At 41.4% G+C, this 17,526-nt stretch overlaps 1 protein-coding gene across 5 annotated transcripts in view; it reads right to left on the reverse strand.

Moving 5' to 3' along the window:
• CNKSR2 (connector enhancer of kinase suppressor of Ras 2) overlaps positions 1–17,526 on the reverse strand; it is a 468,233-nt gene that overhangs the window by 234,788 nt on the left and 215,919 nt on the right. For 3 of the 5 annotated variants that reach the window (XM_077480716.1, XM_077480715.1, XM_077480719.1), the window contains exons 10-11: positions 4,667–4,813; positions 2,334–2,378 (exon numbers count right to left, since the gene is read on the reverse strand). The exons of the other annotated variants lie outside the window; for them this stretch is intronic. In XM_077480716.1, the coding sequence (XP_077336842.1) occupies positions 2,334–2,378; positions 4,667–4,813 (192 nt within the window). The remainder of the gene's footprint in view (positions 1–2,333; positions 2,379–4,666; positions 4,814–17,526) is intronic. 5 annotated transcript variants of the gene reach the window in all.

Raw genomic sequence — 17,526 nt, forward strand, 5'->3', positions numbered from 1 at the left:
CTGAGCCAGTAAGGGGGGAGAGAGAGCGAGCAGTGCTGGATTGACATCAGTATGTATAAGAGGGGGGCTGGGAGCTGCACACAGAAGGTTCTTCTTTACCTTAATGCATAGAATGCATTGAAGAAAAAAAACCTTCTGCCTTTAGAACCACTTTAAAGTGGTTTTAAACCCTTAAATATACCTACTGAAGTGACTAGCCTCAGGTGATACACAGAGATAAAACAAATCTTCCTACATAAGCTGCATCTGTTTATTTGTAGCCCATTCTACTCAACAGCTGTTCAAAATACACAGTTAACAAAGCATCTCTTTCAAATGCAGGGGGCAGGGATCTGATGTCACACTATGCACAGCACAGAGAGGAGAGCCGAGTGTAATCTGAGACCTGAGTGAAGAGAATGGACACCCCTCTCTACACAGTTTCATAGGGAAATTATCCCAACTTAGGCTGTCCGTCACCTGCGGCGTGCTGGAGTGGGGGTGGGACCATCTTCCTGGATTGCTTGGCGGTAGCATAAAAACTGTCAGAAGTAAATCGTGCAGAGTAAGGAGAGGGCAGCCAGGATTCACTAGGTGTTACAGATTGAGATAGTACACATTATAGAAAGATATGCTTAGCTAATTTTTCATTGCAGAGGTGTACCACCATGTTAATTACATTAGCGGTGTAAATATGGTGGACCACTTGGACTTTTTTTTTTTTTTACTGATAAGCCTTTTGTGTTTCCATCTCCTCACAAAGACAATACAAACATTCCAAGTGCATGCAAATAATTGTTTTTCCTTTGGGCTGATTTTTCCTCACCAAAGCCTGTAGGGACACAGTCTTTAGTGCTCAACATCCCTCTACTACAATCACCTTTTTATACAAAACATTTCCTTGTGTTCTAAACCTGAGAGACGGTTTACACCATGCGATTCATATGCAGTGTGACTGGAGCAAATTTTTGAATAGGCTCAATCGCACTGGACTGCACCAAAAGCAGGTTGCATGGTATTTCCGAAGTGATCTGGTGCAGGAAAATGCAACTTGCTTTTGTGGTGTCATTAACCGACACCAACTGCAGAGCTCAACTGCAGTGCGCTTTGAACGCTGTGTGCGAAAAACATGCATGGAAGCCACATTCTGGTGTGAACGGCCATTTAAGCTTATGCAAGAAGAGTATACTTCTCCTGATAATGAAGAGATGTGTGGCCAGTAACTTTACAAGAATAGAGAAACACAGGCCTGTTGTGACCAACGCCAAAATCCAGTCCTGCCTTTAACATAGTTGGGTTTAAATAAAGACATCTACTTTAAGAAATATAATAATGTCATTGTAGAAAAAAAAAAAAATGTAAGAAAGGAATCCACCAATTGGCTGGCCATATGGTGGGCTCTTTCTGCTATATGTATGTGTCTCACGTATTTGTACTTGAACCTAACATTACAACGAGGATCTGGAATGATGGACTTTGGGCTATAAGCAATACACAGCTTGATTTTACAGAGGTTTGCTTTTTACAACACTCTCGGATCGTTTAGAATTCATTGACAGATGCATTTGGCCAGCAGTTGACCTCATTCTGACATGTTTCAGGCTGCCTTTGCATTACTATAAACTTCTATGGAGAGAGAAGCAGTTCTGACATTGACAAAGACCCGTCAACATAGGTCCCTAATGTGATCTTGGAAAAAAAAATACTTCTATCAAGGTTCCTAAAATACAATGGTGTCAGAAGATATGCACTCCAAAATGTGCATAATTAGGAAATAAAGGTGAAAAATGTGAATATATTAAGCCTTACCATAGATGCCTCTTTTTTTTTTTATGGATTCCCTCATCCACATATGCCAGGTGGATGAAGGAGTCCTCCCAGCTGTGCCATTGTATCCCTTTGTCAGAATACACTGATCAGCAGCAGATTCTGATCAAAAAAAAAAATTCAACAGTCCTGTTCAACAGAAGTTGATAATTAGATGTATTAGATGATAATTAGACGTATTAGATTTATGTGGAGCGGAAATGGCCATAGAAGGATCAAAATTCCACCGGTTCCTGCCAAACTGGCCACATTTCAGTTCATCTATGGGCAGCTAACAAGCTCTATTTAGATAAACATAACAGTTGTGCCCTACAAACTAATCTACAGCATCACAACTAGCAATCCACATAAAATGGTTTATTCTCCTCCAAACTCCCAAAGCTGCTAGCGGTTGATACTTGTTTTAAGTTAATAATTAAATTACCTGATTTGATTCATGCCCAAGACTGATTAAAAAAATAGCCCCAACCCCTCTTTTGGAAAAAAAATAAAAAAATCTAAAAATCTAGTAACTTAAAATTGCTTACTGATATACGTGTCCAGGAATAAGTTTTCATTTCATCATCATACCACTAAAAAAATAAGACGACACTCATTATCATTCATTTTTAAGGTCAATAAAATATGCAGCAGAAGATTTAGCCATTACATTAAACAAGTAGTGAGAAGGTGGATTTATTACGGAATGGCAGTGGTTTTTAATGACTATTGGCTGGGCATGCCATAAATTACCCAAACAGGCACTATATCATTTTTAACAGACTGCTCTACAGCAGCGCTGTACAATTCTGTGTCGGGACCCCATGTAAACAATATGATGACAAGGCTCATCACACTGGATCCCATTCTCTGGCCTACAATTGTACAGCAATGGCTTTTTCGGATGCAGGCACACAAACATGCTCATTTCCTATTCAATCTGCAATCATGACTTTTTTTCAGAAACAGTTACAATTTGCTGGCTGATTAAAGCAGAATGAATCCAAAAGAGGCCAAGCAATGAACAATAGCACATTTACTTCACAACAAAAGGCAAGCCTTGGACCCAATGTAAGCTGTTTGAATGATGCACTTTAAAGGATAATCGACATACACTAAATTAAGAGGGGAGGATTCCATTCAAATAGGTCTTTTATAGGCTGATATATGCATAGTTAGGAGGATTTGTACAACTACTGAAACTAGCAGGCTTCCATTTTGAGTTAACCTTTATCGTATGGTTTGCAAAATCTATATGGAAATCAGGTATAGCTTAAAAAGGACCAGTAAAAAAAAAAAAAATGCATCAAAAATAGTTATTTCAAGGCTATAACAAAATTCTCACAGCTGTATTATAAACTTTCAAAGTAGATCTTTTTTATTTTAAATAAAGTTGGCAATGGTCGACATTTTTTTGTTTGAAGTCTGCGTCACATTGCTAATATCTTCCCTAACTTCCAGTCTTGAGACACAAAAGGAAGCAACAGGAGATCTCTCCAAAATAAGGGAATTCCCCTCATTGCCCTTGTACACATGGTCGGATATTCTGACGGAAAATGTCCGATCAGACCGTGTTGTTGGATAATCCGACTGTGTGTGGGCTCCATCGGACTGTTTCCAAAGTTTGAGAGCTGGGATATAAAATTTTCCGACAACATGATCTGACTGGACTTTGTCCGATCGTTTGTACAGAATTCCGATCGGACAAAGTGCCACGCATGCTCAGATCAAATTCCGAGACCAAAGCTATTGGCTACTAGCCTGAACGTAGTCCCGTCGTAACTAATTCACGTCATCACGTTACGAACGTTTGGATTTTCCGACAACTTTGTCCGATCGTGTGTATGCAACACCAGTGTCGGACAAAATCTGTCGGACAAAATCCGACGGATTTTGTTGTCGGAATGTCCGACCGTGTGTACAAGGGCTTAGGCAATTCTTGCACAGTGACAATTTTAGTTTTTTTTGCTCCGTTTCAGTCCTGGTGACATTGGTCACTAGGTCAAATAGAGATGGTGAATCTCCCCAGTGGGAAAACAGAAAGCAATACCAAGCTGACAGAGGTTCTAAACTTTATGTACTCTATCCAAAACCAATAAAACATACAAATTGACTTTAGATGCTTTTTAACATGAATGACGATCTGTGATCTTCACACCTGCTGTCAGCAGCACAAGCCCACACATCAATGGACTAAAAATACATACAGCTGCAGTCTTAGTCTGCTGATGTGTGGGCTTGTAACAGTATTGCATATGCCCCGTAGCAATCTCTGTTCATCATGGAGATAAATGGAGGTGCTCCAACAGCTGCTGCCAGCTGTCAAAATCAATGTAGCTCAGCAGGTGTGAAGATCACCGATTCTCACACTTGCGTAAGGGTAAACATTGAGACAGCTAGCAAGTTTTTTTTTATTTTACAAAAGTCATTTTAGGCTAAATGAGCTTTGCCAGAGACTGCCTATAAAGTTCAATAGGAAGTTGGCCAGGTGTAAGGAAATATCTATGCAAAACAATGGTCATTTTGGATTACTGGTCTTTAATATTATGGTGGCTTTTCATTGCTTCTGTGAAAAACAGGACATTATAGTGGGCAATATGAGCTTTTGACCAGTATTTCTCAGTTGTCTTTAGACTCCACCAAGCTTTAGGAGCCAAGAGAACCACACAATGCCATCCCTTGGTTAAAGTAAAATGGAAGTGCAAAGCTAAAAGACTCCAATCTTCTGACAACCGAAATTAGACACAATTTCTGCATGCTACAGCCAAGTCATTTTCAATCCCCACTTATATTTAGAGTATAGCTTCCCTTTAAAGCATTATAGTAAATTTTCATCTATGGCTAAAATGATGGCGAATGACTTATGATTAAGCTTAATTACCTGCAGAGCAAGGGGCTTCCATCTCATATTTTTCAGTAAAGCTGGTGCTGAGGTAAGCATGCTCTGAGGTCGCTTTTTCAAAGTTAAGATAACACCACTCGGGTCCTCTCGTAGTGCATTCACCAAATTTTTCAACTGCCACCCCACCTGGTAACCAGCAAAATTATCACAATATAATTGAGGTACAAAAGTCAGAATGTAATGATCCCCAATTACATAACAGGGCAACATGGATAAATGTGGCAAATCTAACCAATAAAAGAAATCAAATACATACAATTATTCTAGCTTGATCGTTTTCCAAAACTTTATGCAACAAAACTAACAATTACCAATGTTTTACCAGTTGACTCCTAACTATTACCTGTCAGTGTCCTGAATCTTCTCCAAGTACCAACTTGCCTTACTAACACTGCAGGAATCCTGCATAACCTTCTGTGTAAGCTTTAGGTTTTTACAGATATTTTTATAGAATAAACATATTTCACAGCAATTTTAGGCATTCGGCATTCAAAGAGCTTACAGTCTTAGGCTCCCAACAATCAAGCAGGCACTTACATAGTTTACACAAGTTTTGGGTGGACCCCAATTTATCTACCAATTGGAGGTAAAAGAAAACACAATATCAGTGGAGACCAAAACAAACATGAGAAGATAAAAAGAGCTCAGATGGTGTCCTAGGTGCAAGCTCAACACTGAGACCACAGTGCTACCTATTGTGACAAGAGGCTGCCCTACGTTAATTTATCAGTTGGGATTTGTTAAAACATCTTCATATCATGCGTATTGACCACACAAAGCTCTACATGATGTGAACCTCATATTTGACACTTATTCTTTCCATTATAAAAAAAAGTGCTAACTTGTATTGCTGTATATGGCTTCTATACAATATAAATTAAAAATTGAGCAGTTATTTTTGTAATATTTTTGTCCACACAAACTCCATTTGTGGGGTTTTGTTTTTATATAAACCACACCTCTAATAAATACATTTAAAAAAGTAGACATTAGGAAGCAGTGAGCTGCCTTACCAGACAGAAATACTTTGCTCCCTCCAACTAAATCCACAACAGTAAAATCAATCTATATATGCAGTAGAGCATGCTGGCTATACTCACTGTGGAACCTAAGGGATTAATCCTGCACATTGTGTAAAAAGGCCATTTGATCCTGTCTTCTCTGGTCCTCCCCTTCTTCCACTGTCCCTAATCAATCTGCTGATAGTACAGAGCCCTTGGGGGCACTTTCTCAGTTTGGTGTATATTGCGAGAGAGTTTTTCTTTCTTGGGAGGTGCATGTTATCAGCTCAGGGAAAAGAAACACTGTTCAGACCGAGTGTAAGGGGTCCTGCAGCCTCATAGGACAGTCAGAGGAGAACGATAACTCCTCCTACAAGCTTTAACCAGAAAGTGATAGAAGTAACAAGACTGCTAGATACTGCTGATGAGAAAAGGTACTTAGCAGCTTATATTTACTAAAATAATTTTCATTTCCATGATCTGTGTACTGTGGAAGACCAGATATAGTGAATGCAGGGTCCTGGGTTAAGAAACAAGTTGCATCCCACGGCCTATAACTTGGGGCTGATTTACTAAAGGCAAATTGACTGTACACTTTGCAAGTGCAGTTGCACTCATTTTGCCCAGAGCTTAATGTATGTGATAAAAAAAAAAAAAAACATTTTTTGCTTACACATGAATGAATGATGGAACTCTGCAAAACTTCACCACATTCTCTAAGATCTGAAGAAAATGCAAATTGCAAAGTGCATAGTCTATTGGACTTTAGTAAATCAGCTGGTGGTTATGGTTATGGTCATCGATAGTGCTTTTGGCCCATATCTTGAGGATGCACAAAATAACAAAAAAAATAAAAACATTTCTAAAATAATTACTAGATTCAGAAATACAGACAGATGAAGTTCAACAAACATCTCAGTGATCAAAAAATGCCATTAGTTACATTAAAGAACCAGCAATGCCGTGTACACACGATCGGACTTCTCATCAGAAAAAGATATGACGGCTTTTCCGACGGGATTCCGCTCAAGTTTGCCTTGCATACACACGGTCACCCAAAAGTTTGCTGAACTTACGACCACCAAGAACACGGGGACGTACAACACTATGAAGAGCTGAGAAAATGAAGTTCAATGCTTCCAAGCATGTGTCGGATAGGAACATGCTCTCAATCTTTTGCTGCTGCAATTCGGCCAGCAAAAATCCGATGGAGCATACACACAGTCGAATATTCTGACGAAAACTTCATCAGTCTTTTGTGGGCCGAAATTCCGATCGTGTGTACGCAGCATAAGAAATGCTTTGGAGGTGGGAAGTTACACATCCAAGCTCAAACTTTACAGAAAAGATTTTCATACACTTTTAGCTTTCTATATGTAGATTTTGTTGGCTACTTTTACTTAAGTTACTTTCGGATTATAATTTTTGTTCAGTTTGCTTTAGCAACGTTTATAATGGGAGTACTACTGACATGCAGTAAGCTCATACAAAATAAAGTCGCTGAGCATCTATCTTAGAGAAGTACTCTGTTTTAACCCAAAAGAGAATCTGCCACACCAAATAATTTAACCCAGGCAAAATTTATAAAAGGAGAGTCTAAGTACTTATCTCTCCTGCTAGCCATGCTGCTGAACACGGCTCCAATTACTTTGCATATTACCTCAAATAGTACTACTGTAAGAACACCTCCAGGAGTGCCAATCACTTTGACTCCCTCTGAAGCTCTCAATAGTTCCTCCTACTGACCTCATGTTACTGCTTACAGTGATGGTACATCAGCAGGATGAACCAACGAGAACTGTTGGGAACCCTATTTTTTCCAGCAGTTATGCAAGCAAGACTAACAAATGAGAGCTTCAGGGGATCACTGCTTTCTTTTGAGTGAAGCGAGGTCGCAAAACTAACCAGTGAAGTTTGTGGGGAACCAAGGATGCCGACACCCCTAGAAGTGACAGGCCCTTCACTACAAAAATCTCACAGGTGCTCTGATCAACCATACTGACTGATCCCCAGCCCCTGCAGGGGGGTCCCAAGTACTTCAGTCAGACATTGGATTAGTACTGGAGCCACTGGCAATAAATTTGCTGGCTCAACTCCTACAATCTCCACTCTGCACTCAGCTCTACAGGTTCATTTACATCTCCTATAATTCATGGGCCCCTGTTGCTACCCACACCAGAGTGTCCCTCAGCCATCACATCCCCTAGAAACTGCTGCTCTCACCAGAAGGTGTCTCTCCTCTATATCCAGCGACATCCCCCTATGCTCATTCCTGCATGGGATGAGGCCCTTCACCACAGCTACTGGCGCTGGCTCCTCTCCTACTTTCACCTCTATAATCAATTTCCCCCGTCTATTTGCACTTAGTACAGGGGATTGAATAAATACATTTTACAAATGGCACCGTGAGTTTACTGATGTGCTGGTGCTTTTTGATACACAGACAGTTAACATATAGAAAGATATTGATGTTAATACCGAGGGTGAAAATCTAAGCAGCTTCCTTGTATTGTTGGGAACTGGCTGCAGGGTTTCTGTGCCCATGCATTGCTCTAAAAAATAAAAGAATAAAATAAATGACAGAATTAGTCCTTTCTTCCCTTTTCAGTTCTGTGGATCTCATTTTGGAGGTCTACAAAATACATGGAGGGCCGTGCTGTTTAATTTTGATACCCAGTTTTGCCTAAAAATGGCTGCCTGGAAATAACTAAGTTTTGACTGCTGAAATGTTAGTCTATGGTATACGTATATTGACTGCATTGGTAGCTGCCAACTTTATTCACTCTAGCGCTGACTTTTACTTTTCATATGTTCATTACTCATGTGCCAGCACAGGCCAACTTCTTTTCAGTCACATGCACAGATCGTAGTGGTATACAAATAGGCAATGACTGTTTATTGAGAGCCATTGTGTGCGCACTACTTTAACCTTGGTGGTGGTGCCCACCCAGCAGTCGACTTTCTGAATGGGAAATGCACCACCTACCAAACCAGGTTCCAATACAACCCTCCTAAGATGAAGGATGCCAGTGAAAATTTCAAGGATGTTGCACTGGCTAGACCAGTAGCCTCTCGGTAGGGAGGCTTGGATCTTACAGTCGGGATTTAATCTGGGATTTTGGATTCCTTTAATCTACCCCTAACGCTCCTGAGTGCCTCCACCTGTCGATCTCTACCTTTACCCCTGGGGGGTTGGGCACCTGGATCTTTTCTCCTACCTCCTCTACCTGCAGGATATAGTTATGGTTGGTTCGACAGTGGGTACCGCTCCCTCTGCTCTATTGCTTGGTTCAGACTATTCAGTTGGAAGTGTTAAATGTAAAGTGTAAGCGCTAAATATATTATAACAAGATAATTAAATCCAGCCTGCGCTTCTTATGGTTCCGGGATTCAAATAGCAGTGAATTTTGTGGATACATCTTATTTGGATTCCTTTTTTCACCATATTTTTTCTTGGACTTCAATTTTTGCACTATTGTTTTAGGATATGGACTATACCTAATCATTATTTAGGTTTATATTTTGCAAATCATTTATGGGTACACGTAACACTGTATAGAGTTTCTTATACCCCCTCCAACATTTATATATGTACACTCCCTTTTTTTCCATAAATTTTTTTCTTTTTGTATCACTTTGGATTTAATTATCTTGTTATAATATATTTAGCGCTTACACTTTACATTTAACACTTTTCTGGCTAAAAAATCCTTGTTTTAGCAGATTTTTCGATACATTCGGAATTGCATAGTGTTATTTTGAGTATATAGTATTCAGTTGGGAGCACATCTCCAAAGTTTTCTTTTTCAGAGGATTTTGAAGGAAAATGGTTGGAAACCTCTGACTTGCTTCCCTTATTCTCGGCACCTGTTTTCTGTGCACAACTTACCGTATTTATCGGGGTATAACATGCACCCCAAGTTTAGGAGGGCATTTTAAGGAAAAAAGTTTTAGGAGGGAAGTTTAACCACTTGCCGACCGCCGCATGACGATGTACGTCGACAGAATGGCACGGGCAGGCATAAGGGCTTACATGTACGTCCTTGCCTGCCCGCGGGTCGGGGGCCCGATCGGGCCCCCGCCCGGTGCCTGCGGCGGTCGGTATTCGTTCGGGAGCGATCCCGGACGAGGGGACGGCCATTCATTCATGGCCACCCCCTCGCGATTGCTCCCGACGAATGAAAATGTCCCGTGACATCACTTCCTCTCCTGTAATGTAAACACAGGAGAGGAAGTGATGTATTCTCTCCTCCGCGTCGGTATTTTTCGTTCCGGCACCAAGGAGAGAGCATCGGTGAGTTGCACAAGCACTACACTACACAGTAGAACATGCCAGGCACACTCACACCCCCCCCTTTACCCCCCGATCACACCCCAATTACCCCTGCCCCCCCAGTCACAGTGACACCAATTGCTTTTTTTTTTTTTTTGCATTGGTGTCATTTGTGACTGTAATAACTGTTAGGGCAGTTAGGGTTAGCCCCCTTTAGTTCTAATGTGCCCCCCTAACCCCCCCCAATAAAGGTTTAACCCCGTGATCACCCCCCCTCGCCAGTGTCACTAAGGCTGGGTTCACATTGCAGCGGTTTATGAGAACGAATGTGATTCGCACCGCACTGCAGTGCAAATCACATCCGATCTCTGTGCGATTCGAGTTCAGCCATACAGATAGTATGGCTGAATTCGTGTCGCACCCGCCGCAAATTCGCACGGGACCCTTTTTTTGGCCCGCAGCAGAATCGGATCGCATGGGTGTTCACACCATGCGATCCGAGTTTGCAGATCGCACTGCGATATGCGAACTGATCTGGGGGTGTCTTTAACATTTCACTGACACTCCCAGCAGTTCGCATAGGGCAGTCTGAACTGCCGCCGGGAGGCATGTGATGCGGGAACCCGCCGCGCATTCGTGGCGTTCCCACATCGCTCCAGTGTGAACCCAGCCTAATAAGCGATCGTTTTTCTGATCACTGTATTAGTGTCACAGGTGACGCTAGTTAGGCAGGTAGGTATTTAGGTTCGCCGCAGCTTTTTATAGCGCCAGGGACCCCCATATACTACCGCATAAAGCCCCCTGATTGCCCCCTAGTTAACCCTTTCACCAGTGATCACCATATAACTGTTACAGGTGACGCTGGTTGGTTAGTTATTTTTTTTATAGTTTCAGGGCACCCGCCATTTATTACCTAGTCTCACTAGTGTACCCCTAAATTTAGGGGTGTCTACTTTCCAAAATGGGGTCATTTGGGGGGGGTTTGTGCCATCTTGGCATTTTATGGCCTTCAAAACTGTAACGCCCTTAGAAAGCCTGAAGGCGGTGCTTGGTTTTCGGGGCCCCGTACGCGGCTAGGCTCCCAAAAAGTCCCACATATGTGGTATCCCCGTACTCAGGAGAAGCAGCAGAATTTATTTTGGGGTGTCATTTCACATATGCCCATAGCATGTGTGAGCAATATATCATTTAGTGACAACTTTGTGAAAAAAAAAAAAAATTAAAGTTTGTAATTTTCCCGCAACTTGTGGCAAAATATAAAATATTCCATGGACTCAAAATGCCTCTCAGCAAATAGCTTGGGGTGTCTACTTTCTAAAATGGGGTCATTTGTGGGGGTTTTGTGCCATCTTGGCATTTTATGGCCTTCAAAACTGTAATAGGTAGTGAGAAGTAAAATCAAAAATTTACGCCCTTAGAAAGCCTGAAGGCGGTGCTTGGTTTTAGGGGCCCCCTACGCGGCTAGGCTCCCAAAAAGTCCCACATATGTGGTATCCCCGTACTCAGGAGAAGCAGCAGAATTTATTTTGGGGTGTCATTTCACATATGCCCATAGCATGTGTGAGCAATATATCATTTAGTGACAACTTTGTGTAAAAAAAAAAAAAAAAAATTTTTTTTTGTCATTATTCAATCGCTTGAGGCAAAAAAATAAAATATTCAATGGGCTCAACATGCCACTTATCAATTTCCTTAGGGTGTCTACTTTCCAAAATGGGGTCATTTGGGGGGGTTTTGTACTGCCCTGCCATTTTAGCACCTCAAGAAATGAGATAGGCAGTCGTAAACTAAAAGCTGCGTAAATTCCAGAAAACGTACCTTAGTTTGTAGATGTGACAACTTTTGCGCAAACCAATAAATATACAATTATTGACTTTTTTTTTACCAAAGACATGTGGCTGAATACATTTTGGCCTAAATGTATGACTAAAATTGAGTTTATTGGATTTTTCTAATAACAAAAAGTAGAAAATATCATTTTTTTTCAAAATTTGCGGTCTTTTTACGTTTATATCGCAAAAAATAAAAATCGCAGAGGCAATCAAATACCATCAAAAGAAAGCTCTATTTGTGGGAAGAAAAGGACGCAAATTTTGTTTGGGTACAACATTGCATGACCGCGCAATTACCAGTTAAAGCAGCGCAGTGCCAAATTGTAAAAAGACCTCTGGTCATTTACCAGCAAAATGGTCCGGTCTGAAGGTGGTTAAGGGAAAAAAAAAACTTACATTTAAATGCCCGTCAATGCAGCCTTATCAGTGTGCATCTGCAGCCTTGTCCATCATTGCAGAATGATCAGTGTCATTTGCAGCTTGCCCCACGCTGTTTGCAGCCTTGCAGAGTGTCATTTGCAGCTTGCCAGTGTCATTTCTAGCTTGCCCAGCGCCGTTTGCAGCCTTCCATGTTTAAATATCCCGCCGCCGAGACAGACCGAGCAAACGGCGCCGAAAAAGACCGAATCGTCTGCTCGGCTCCGCTCGTAGTCCCACCTCCCTGCTGTTTCTGGAGCGAACGCTGCCGAAAAAGACCGAGCCGACTCTACTGTGCATTTGGCTTGGCTCGCAGTCCCGCCCAGTATGGGTGGGACTGCAAGCCGAGCCGAGCTGAGTACACAGTAGAGTCGGCTCGGTCTTTTTCGGCAGCGCTCGCAGAAACAGCAGGGAGGCGGGACTACGAGCGGAGCCGAGCAGACGGCTCGATCTTTTTCGGCGCCGCTCGGTCTTTTTGCCTCACAGACAGTGGGGATCGGCGTATAACACATACCCACGACTTTCCCCCGATTTTAAGGGGGAAAAAGTGCGTGTTATCCTCCGATAAATACGGTAACCGATATCCTCTCCATTTTGCCCTCTGTCTGTTTTTGCATTTAGGGCTCTCTTGTTTCAAGTTACCTTTTCTTGGGCATTCTTTAGCACCTTAATGAACTTACTGACGAGGACAAAAGCTCAGTTTATGGTAACTCAGAGGATGTGCTGGTCACAGAATCCTTTGTTTTTATCTCTTGCTTTATTCTTCCACCCTCAACTAATTAGGATTTTTTCGGGTCTTGTGCCTTTTCCTTTTCCCAGCTGGTCTTAACTCCTCATGATTTTTCCCACCTCCTCTTTTCACATTGGCACATGGGGTGTTTTTTTTTCAGATGGCTTTTGGTAGATGGGAATCATTAGAATTTGTGCTATATGTTCGTCCTCACCTATTGTCCTGATTTCATGTCTCTCCACAGAATTATAATCAATTTTAAATCATTGTTGACTCCTTCGTTTATTGGGCCTCTTGCCATGCCAAATTTTGATACTGTGGTGAGAATTTTCCTTTGCAGTTGGCAGAATTCATTGTCACAGTTTTCATGGCCTACACTGGTTGCTGGTATCACCTGAGACAATTTGTTTAAGGCCCCTTCATTCTTATCAATGTATGGGGTAACAATGTAGGGCATTAACAGCCTGTAGATTCCACCTCCTCTATTAGGCATGGCATTGCTCTGTGTTGTGGCAGTTTTACCTATTGTTTGGTCCAACATTGTTCCCCCTTTTCTGGTTTTGGCCCATCAAATACTTTGTTCTTGTTTCTAGTTCTTGTTTGGAGCAGTTTCGCCGCAAGCTGAATGCCTAGGTTTTCAAATTTGTCCACATGATTGGTGGCATTGTTGTCTGGGGTCTTGAGGGAGATAACGGTATTTATTAAGACCTGATGAGGTTAATTTAAATGATTGTCCCAAATGTGTTACCTCAGCCTACAATTTGGAGTTGAGCAGGTGCTGGCTGCAGTGGAGCGCTTGTGGCGGTCTTGCCAGCAATTGATGTTGCTTTATGGGCTATGCCCTCAAGTTAAATTCTGGGGTCAGTCTAATGCCTGTCTGGCACTGATGGTAAGGATAGGCCTCTTAGACTATGTGACTTTATATTTATGGTGTGCTCATGGTATACTGTGACTGGCATTGTTTGGTACATTTGGAAAGTTGTAATTTTGAAAAATTCAATAAAGCTGTGGCCTTGCCCCATTTCCAACTTAATCAGATTCTGTGTCTTTTTTTTTTGGTGGGGGGGGGGGGGGGGGCAAGGTATTGGTTTATTAGTTGGTTATAAATGAGCCTATGCTTCTCAGCAGTCATGTTTGGACAAGGTGACAATGTAGGTGCACAATCAGGTGACAGTTTCCATCCCAAAACAGGAAGTGCCTAACCAAAGCATTTCATTGATCACTAAATAACCTCTAAGACTTGCGTTACACTTGTGGTTTGGGGAGCAGTATAAACAAGCAGTTGAGCCAGGTCAGCTGTACAGGTATATACACCTGCAGCAACAAAATGAATCCTGCTAGCCAACTGTGACCCATTCAAATGAATTGGGCTATGCCAAATCCACCTTGCAACCAAGTGCAAAGCACGCAGTTGTGGTGTGTTGGTGCAAGTTTTTAGGGGTTAAAATAGGCTATGAGAAGGCAAAGTTATGTCTCCTCACCGCCTCTCAAACATTCTCTGAAAGATGATTTGCTTAATGAAAAACGGTAGACGTGAAAATATACGTAACAATTTAAAAGATAAGTTCACCTCTTGTAATAGGTTACTTGTTACACCCATATTCAGGGTGTAACATGTTACAGATGTACTGGTCCCCGCACCCCGCCACCCGATCCCCCATTTTGACAGCAAGTAGGGGATCTTCTCCTACCACTCGCTGTCATAATCTAAAAAAACGTGGCACAGACATCTCATTCTTTAACAGAGTTCTGTGAATGAATAAACTACAACTACCGACAGCTTTTGCACCTGTTGGCTTGTAGTTCTCAATGGACTACCGGGGCACCGTTAAGTACTCTAGTAGTTCAAGACTGCCATTGTGCAACTGCCTGCATGTATCGGAGATACGGGCAGACAGCTACACGAACGGTCTGTGTGGCATTACACCCATGATCTCCCGATTGTGGATGCAATGCTTTAACCTTTTAACGTGCTAAGTCTAGTACACACTACTAGTTTTTTTTTTACTAAGTCTACCAAACGGTGGAGCAGAACGTTAAAGGGTTAAAGGATCCTAACAAAAAATAAATGCATATTTTTTTACCTGCAAAAAATAAATTTGCATTTATTCTTTTTTGCAAAGGTGAACTTATCCTTCAAATTAATATGTGAAAGCTTATATGAAAATTTAGTAATTTGCTGTTAAAACTACTTCAAAATATTTCTGTGGTTTTACACTCAAATACATTTCTTAACCACTTGCTGACCAGCCGCAGTCATACTGCGGCAGGTTGGCACGATCCCGCAAACCGTTGTAGCTATACATCGGTCCCTTTAAGTGGGATAGCAGGCGTGTGCCCGCTGCACAGCAGGGGTGCCGATGCTTGTGACCAGCGGTCGCGATGATAGCCGGCCACAAGCGATCGCGGGCACGAGAGTCAGAACAGGGACATGTGTGTGTAAACACACACATCCCAGTACTGTGAGGAGAGGAGAGATTGTGAGTTCCTACGAGCTGGGAACCACGATCGCTCATCTCCTATAGTCAGCCCCATCCCCCAGTTAGAACACACACATAGGGAACACAGTTAACCCCTTGAGCTGCACAATTGTCAATCGACCCAAAAATGTGTCAAAAGTGTCCGATGCGTCTGCCATAATGTCACAGTCTTAATAAAAATTGCAGAGATCACCACCATTACTAGTTTAAAAAAAAAAAAAAAAAAAAAGACATAAAATCTATCCCCCATTTTGTATAACTTTTGAGCAAACCAATCAATATACGCGTTTTGCAATTTTAATTACAGAAAATATGAAGAATACAGATCGGCCTAAATTGAGGGCAAAAAGTACAAAGTATTGTGTTTTTTTTCAAAATTGTCGCTAATTTTTTTGGTTTATAGCACAAAAAATAAAAAATGCAGAGATGATCAAATACCACCAAAAGAAAGCTATATTTGTGGGAAAAAAGGACATCAATTTTGTTTGGATACAGCATTGCACAATCGCGTAATTGTCAGACACAGATATTAAGCAATAATATATAGAACATACATTTCATAACCATTGTAGTTATTACGGGGAGGGGGGGGAGGGTATGATCAACATGTATAAATACATAAGTGGTCCATATAGTGAACTTGGTGCATTATTCACTTTAAACTGGATGTAAACCCTCAAAATATACTCAGTGAAGTGAACAGCCTCAGATGATACACAGAAATGAAAGAAATCCTCCTACATAAGTTTGACTTGTAGATCTTCAGTTTTCGGCTTTCTACACTCTTTGGAAAGTGCACATGGTGTTAAAAATGTTTCTTGCTCTTTCAGGAGCACATAGGGGTGGGTGAGCAGACTGGGCTTACACTGTGTGAGAGCTGATTGGACCCCCACCCCCTCCACATAGGCAGAGGAACTGAGTAATATGCAGAGTAGTACTCCAAACAGACTGGCTTCCTGTTCATCTCCCTCTAATCTTCCTTCCCGACACAAATTTTTCAGTGACAGGCACTGATGAGGTGGCATTAATATGCAGTACTGATAGGTGGCAATGATAGATGGTACTGATGGGCAGCAATGATGGGTGGCACTGATGGGCACTAAAAGTTGTTACTGCTGGGCACATTATATGGCATCTGTGATAGGCACTGATTGGCATCTATTGTGGGCACCACTGATGGAGGCTGCACTGATAAGCAATACGTTGATTAGCGCAGAACCCCCCGCCAGGTGAGCCGCTGATCGGCTCTCCCCTGTTCGCATCTTGCCGATTACTGGCACTTCCTGGTTACTGCTGTGATTGATCACAGCTGATCACGTGATTAAGAGCCTACGTCATAGGCTCTTTACCATGATTGGAGGTACGATGGTGGTGCTGCATGCCATATGACGTCCAGTCAGGATAACAGAGTCACCTTATGGATGTCATTCTGCAACAGGGTTGTAGGGAAGTGGTTAAGATCATCACAGAGGACAAGTGGGTACTCTTTATGACTGGAGGAAAAGAGATTTAATCTTTAAATAGGAAAAGGCTTTTTCACAACGAGAGCTGTAAAAATGTGGAATAGACTCCCTCAAGAGCTGGTTCTGGCCTTTTTTTTTATAGTTTTTTTATTGAGTTTTCACAATACCAAACTAGATACAAACCTGTAGTAAAGAACTGGAGAGCATTAAGCACAGACTCTATATACTATGCAAATATAGGATATAAGCAAAGGTCCAACAAGGGCAGGAAGGAAGGGGGGGAGAGAGTGAAGAGGTAGGAAAAGGGAGATTGTTTTAAGAAAGGCCTGGTTTCTTTCCTAGATAAACATAATACAATATAACTAGATACTAACAAAGTTGATCCAGGGAATATCCAATCGTCTCTTGGGGGATCAGGAAGGATTTTTTATTATTTTTTTTACCTGCTGGATCAAGCTTTTTTTTTTGTTGTTTTTTTTGCCTTCTTCTGAATCAACCGTGGGTATAGAATTGTGTATGTGTATGTATGTATATATATATATATATATATATATATATATATATATATATATATATATATATATATATATATATATATATATATATATATATATATATATATATATACATACATACATACATA

This window comes from Lithobates pipiens, unplaced genomic scaffold (genome assembly GCF_037356315.1).
Source record: "Lithobates pipiens isolate NorthernLeopardFrog02 unplaced genomic scaffold, aLitPip1_a1.2 Scaffold_16, whole genome shotgun sequence".
In the NCBI taxonomy this organism is placed as follows: Eukaryota; Metazoa; Chordata; class Amphibia; order Anura; family Ranidae; genus Lithobates; species Lithobates pipiens.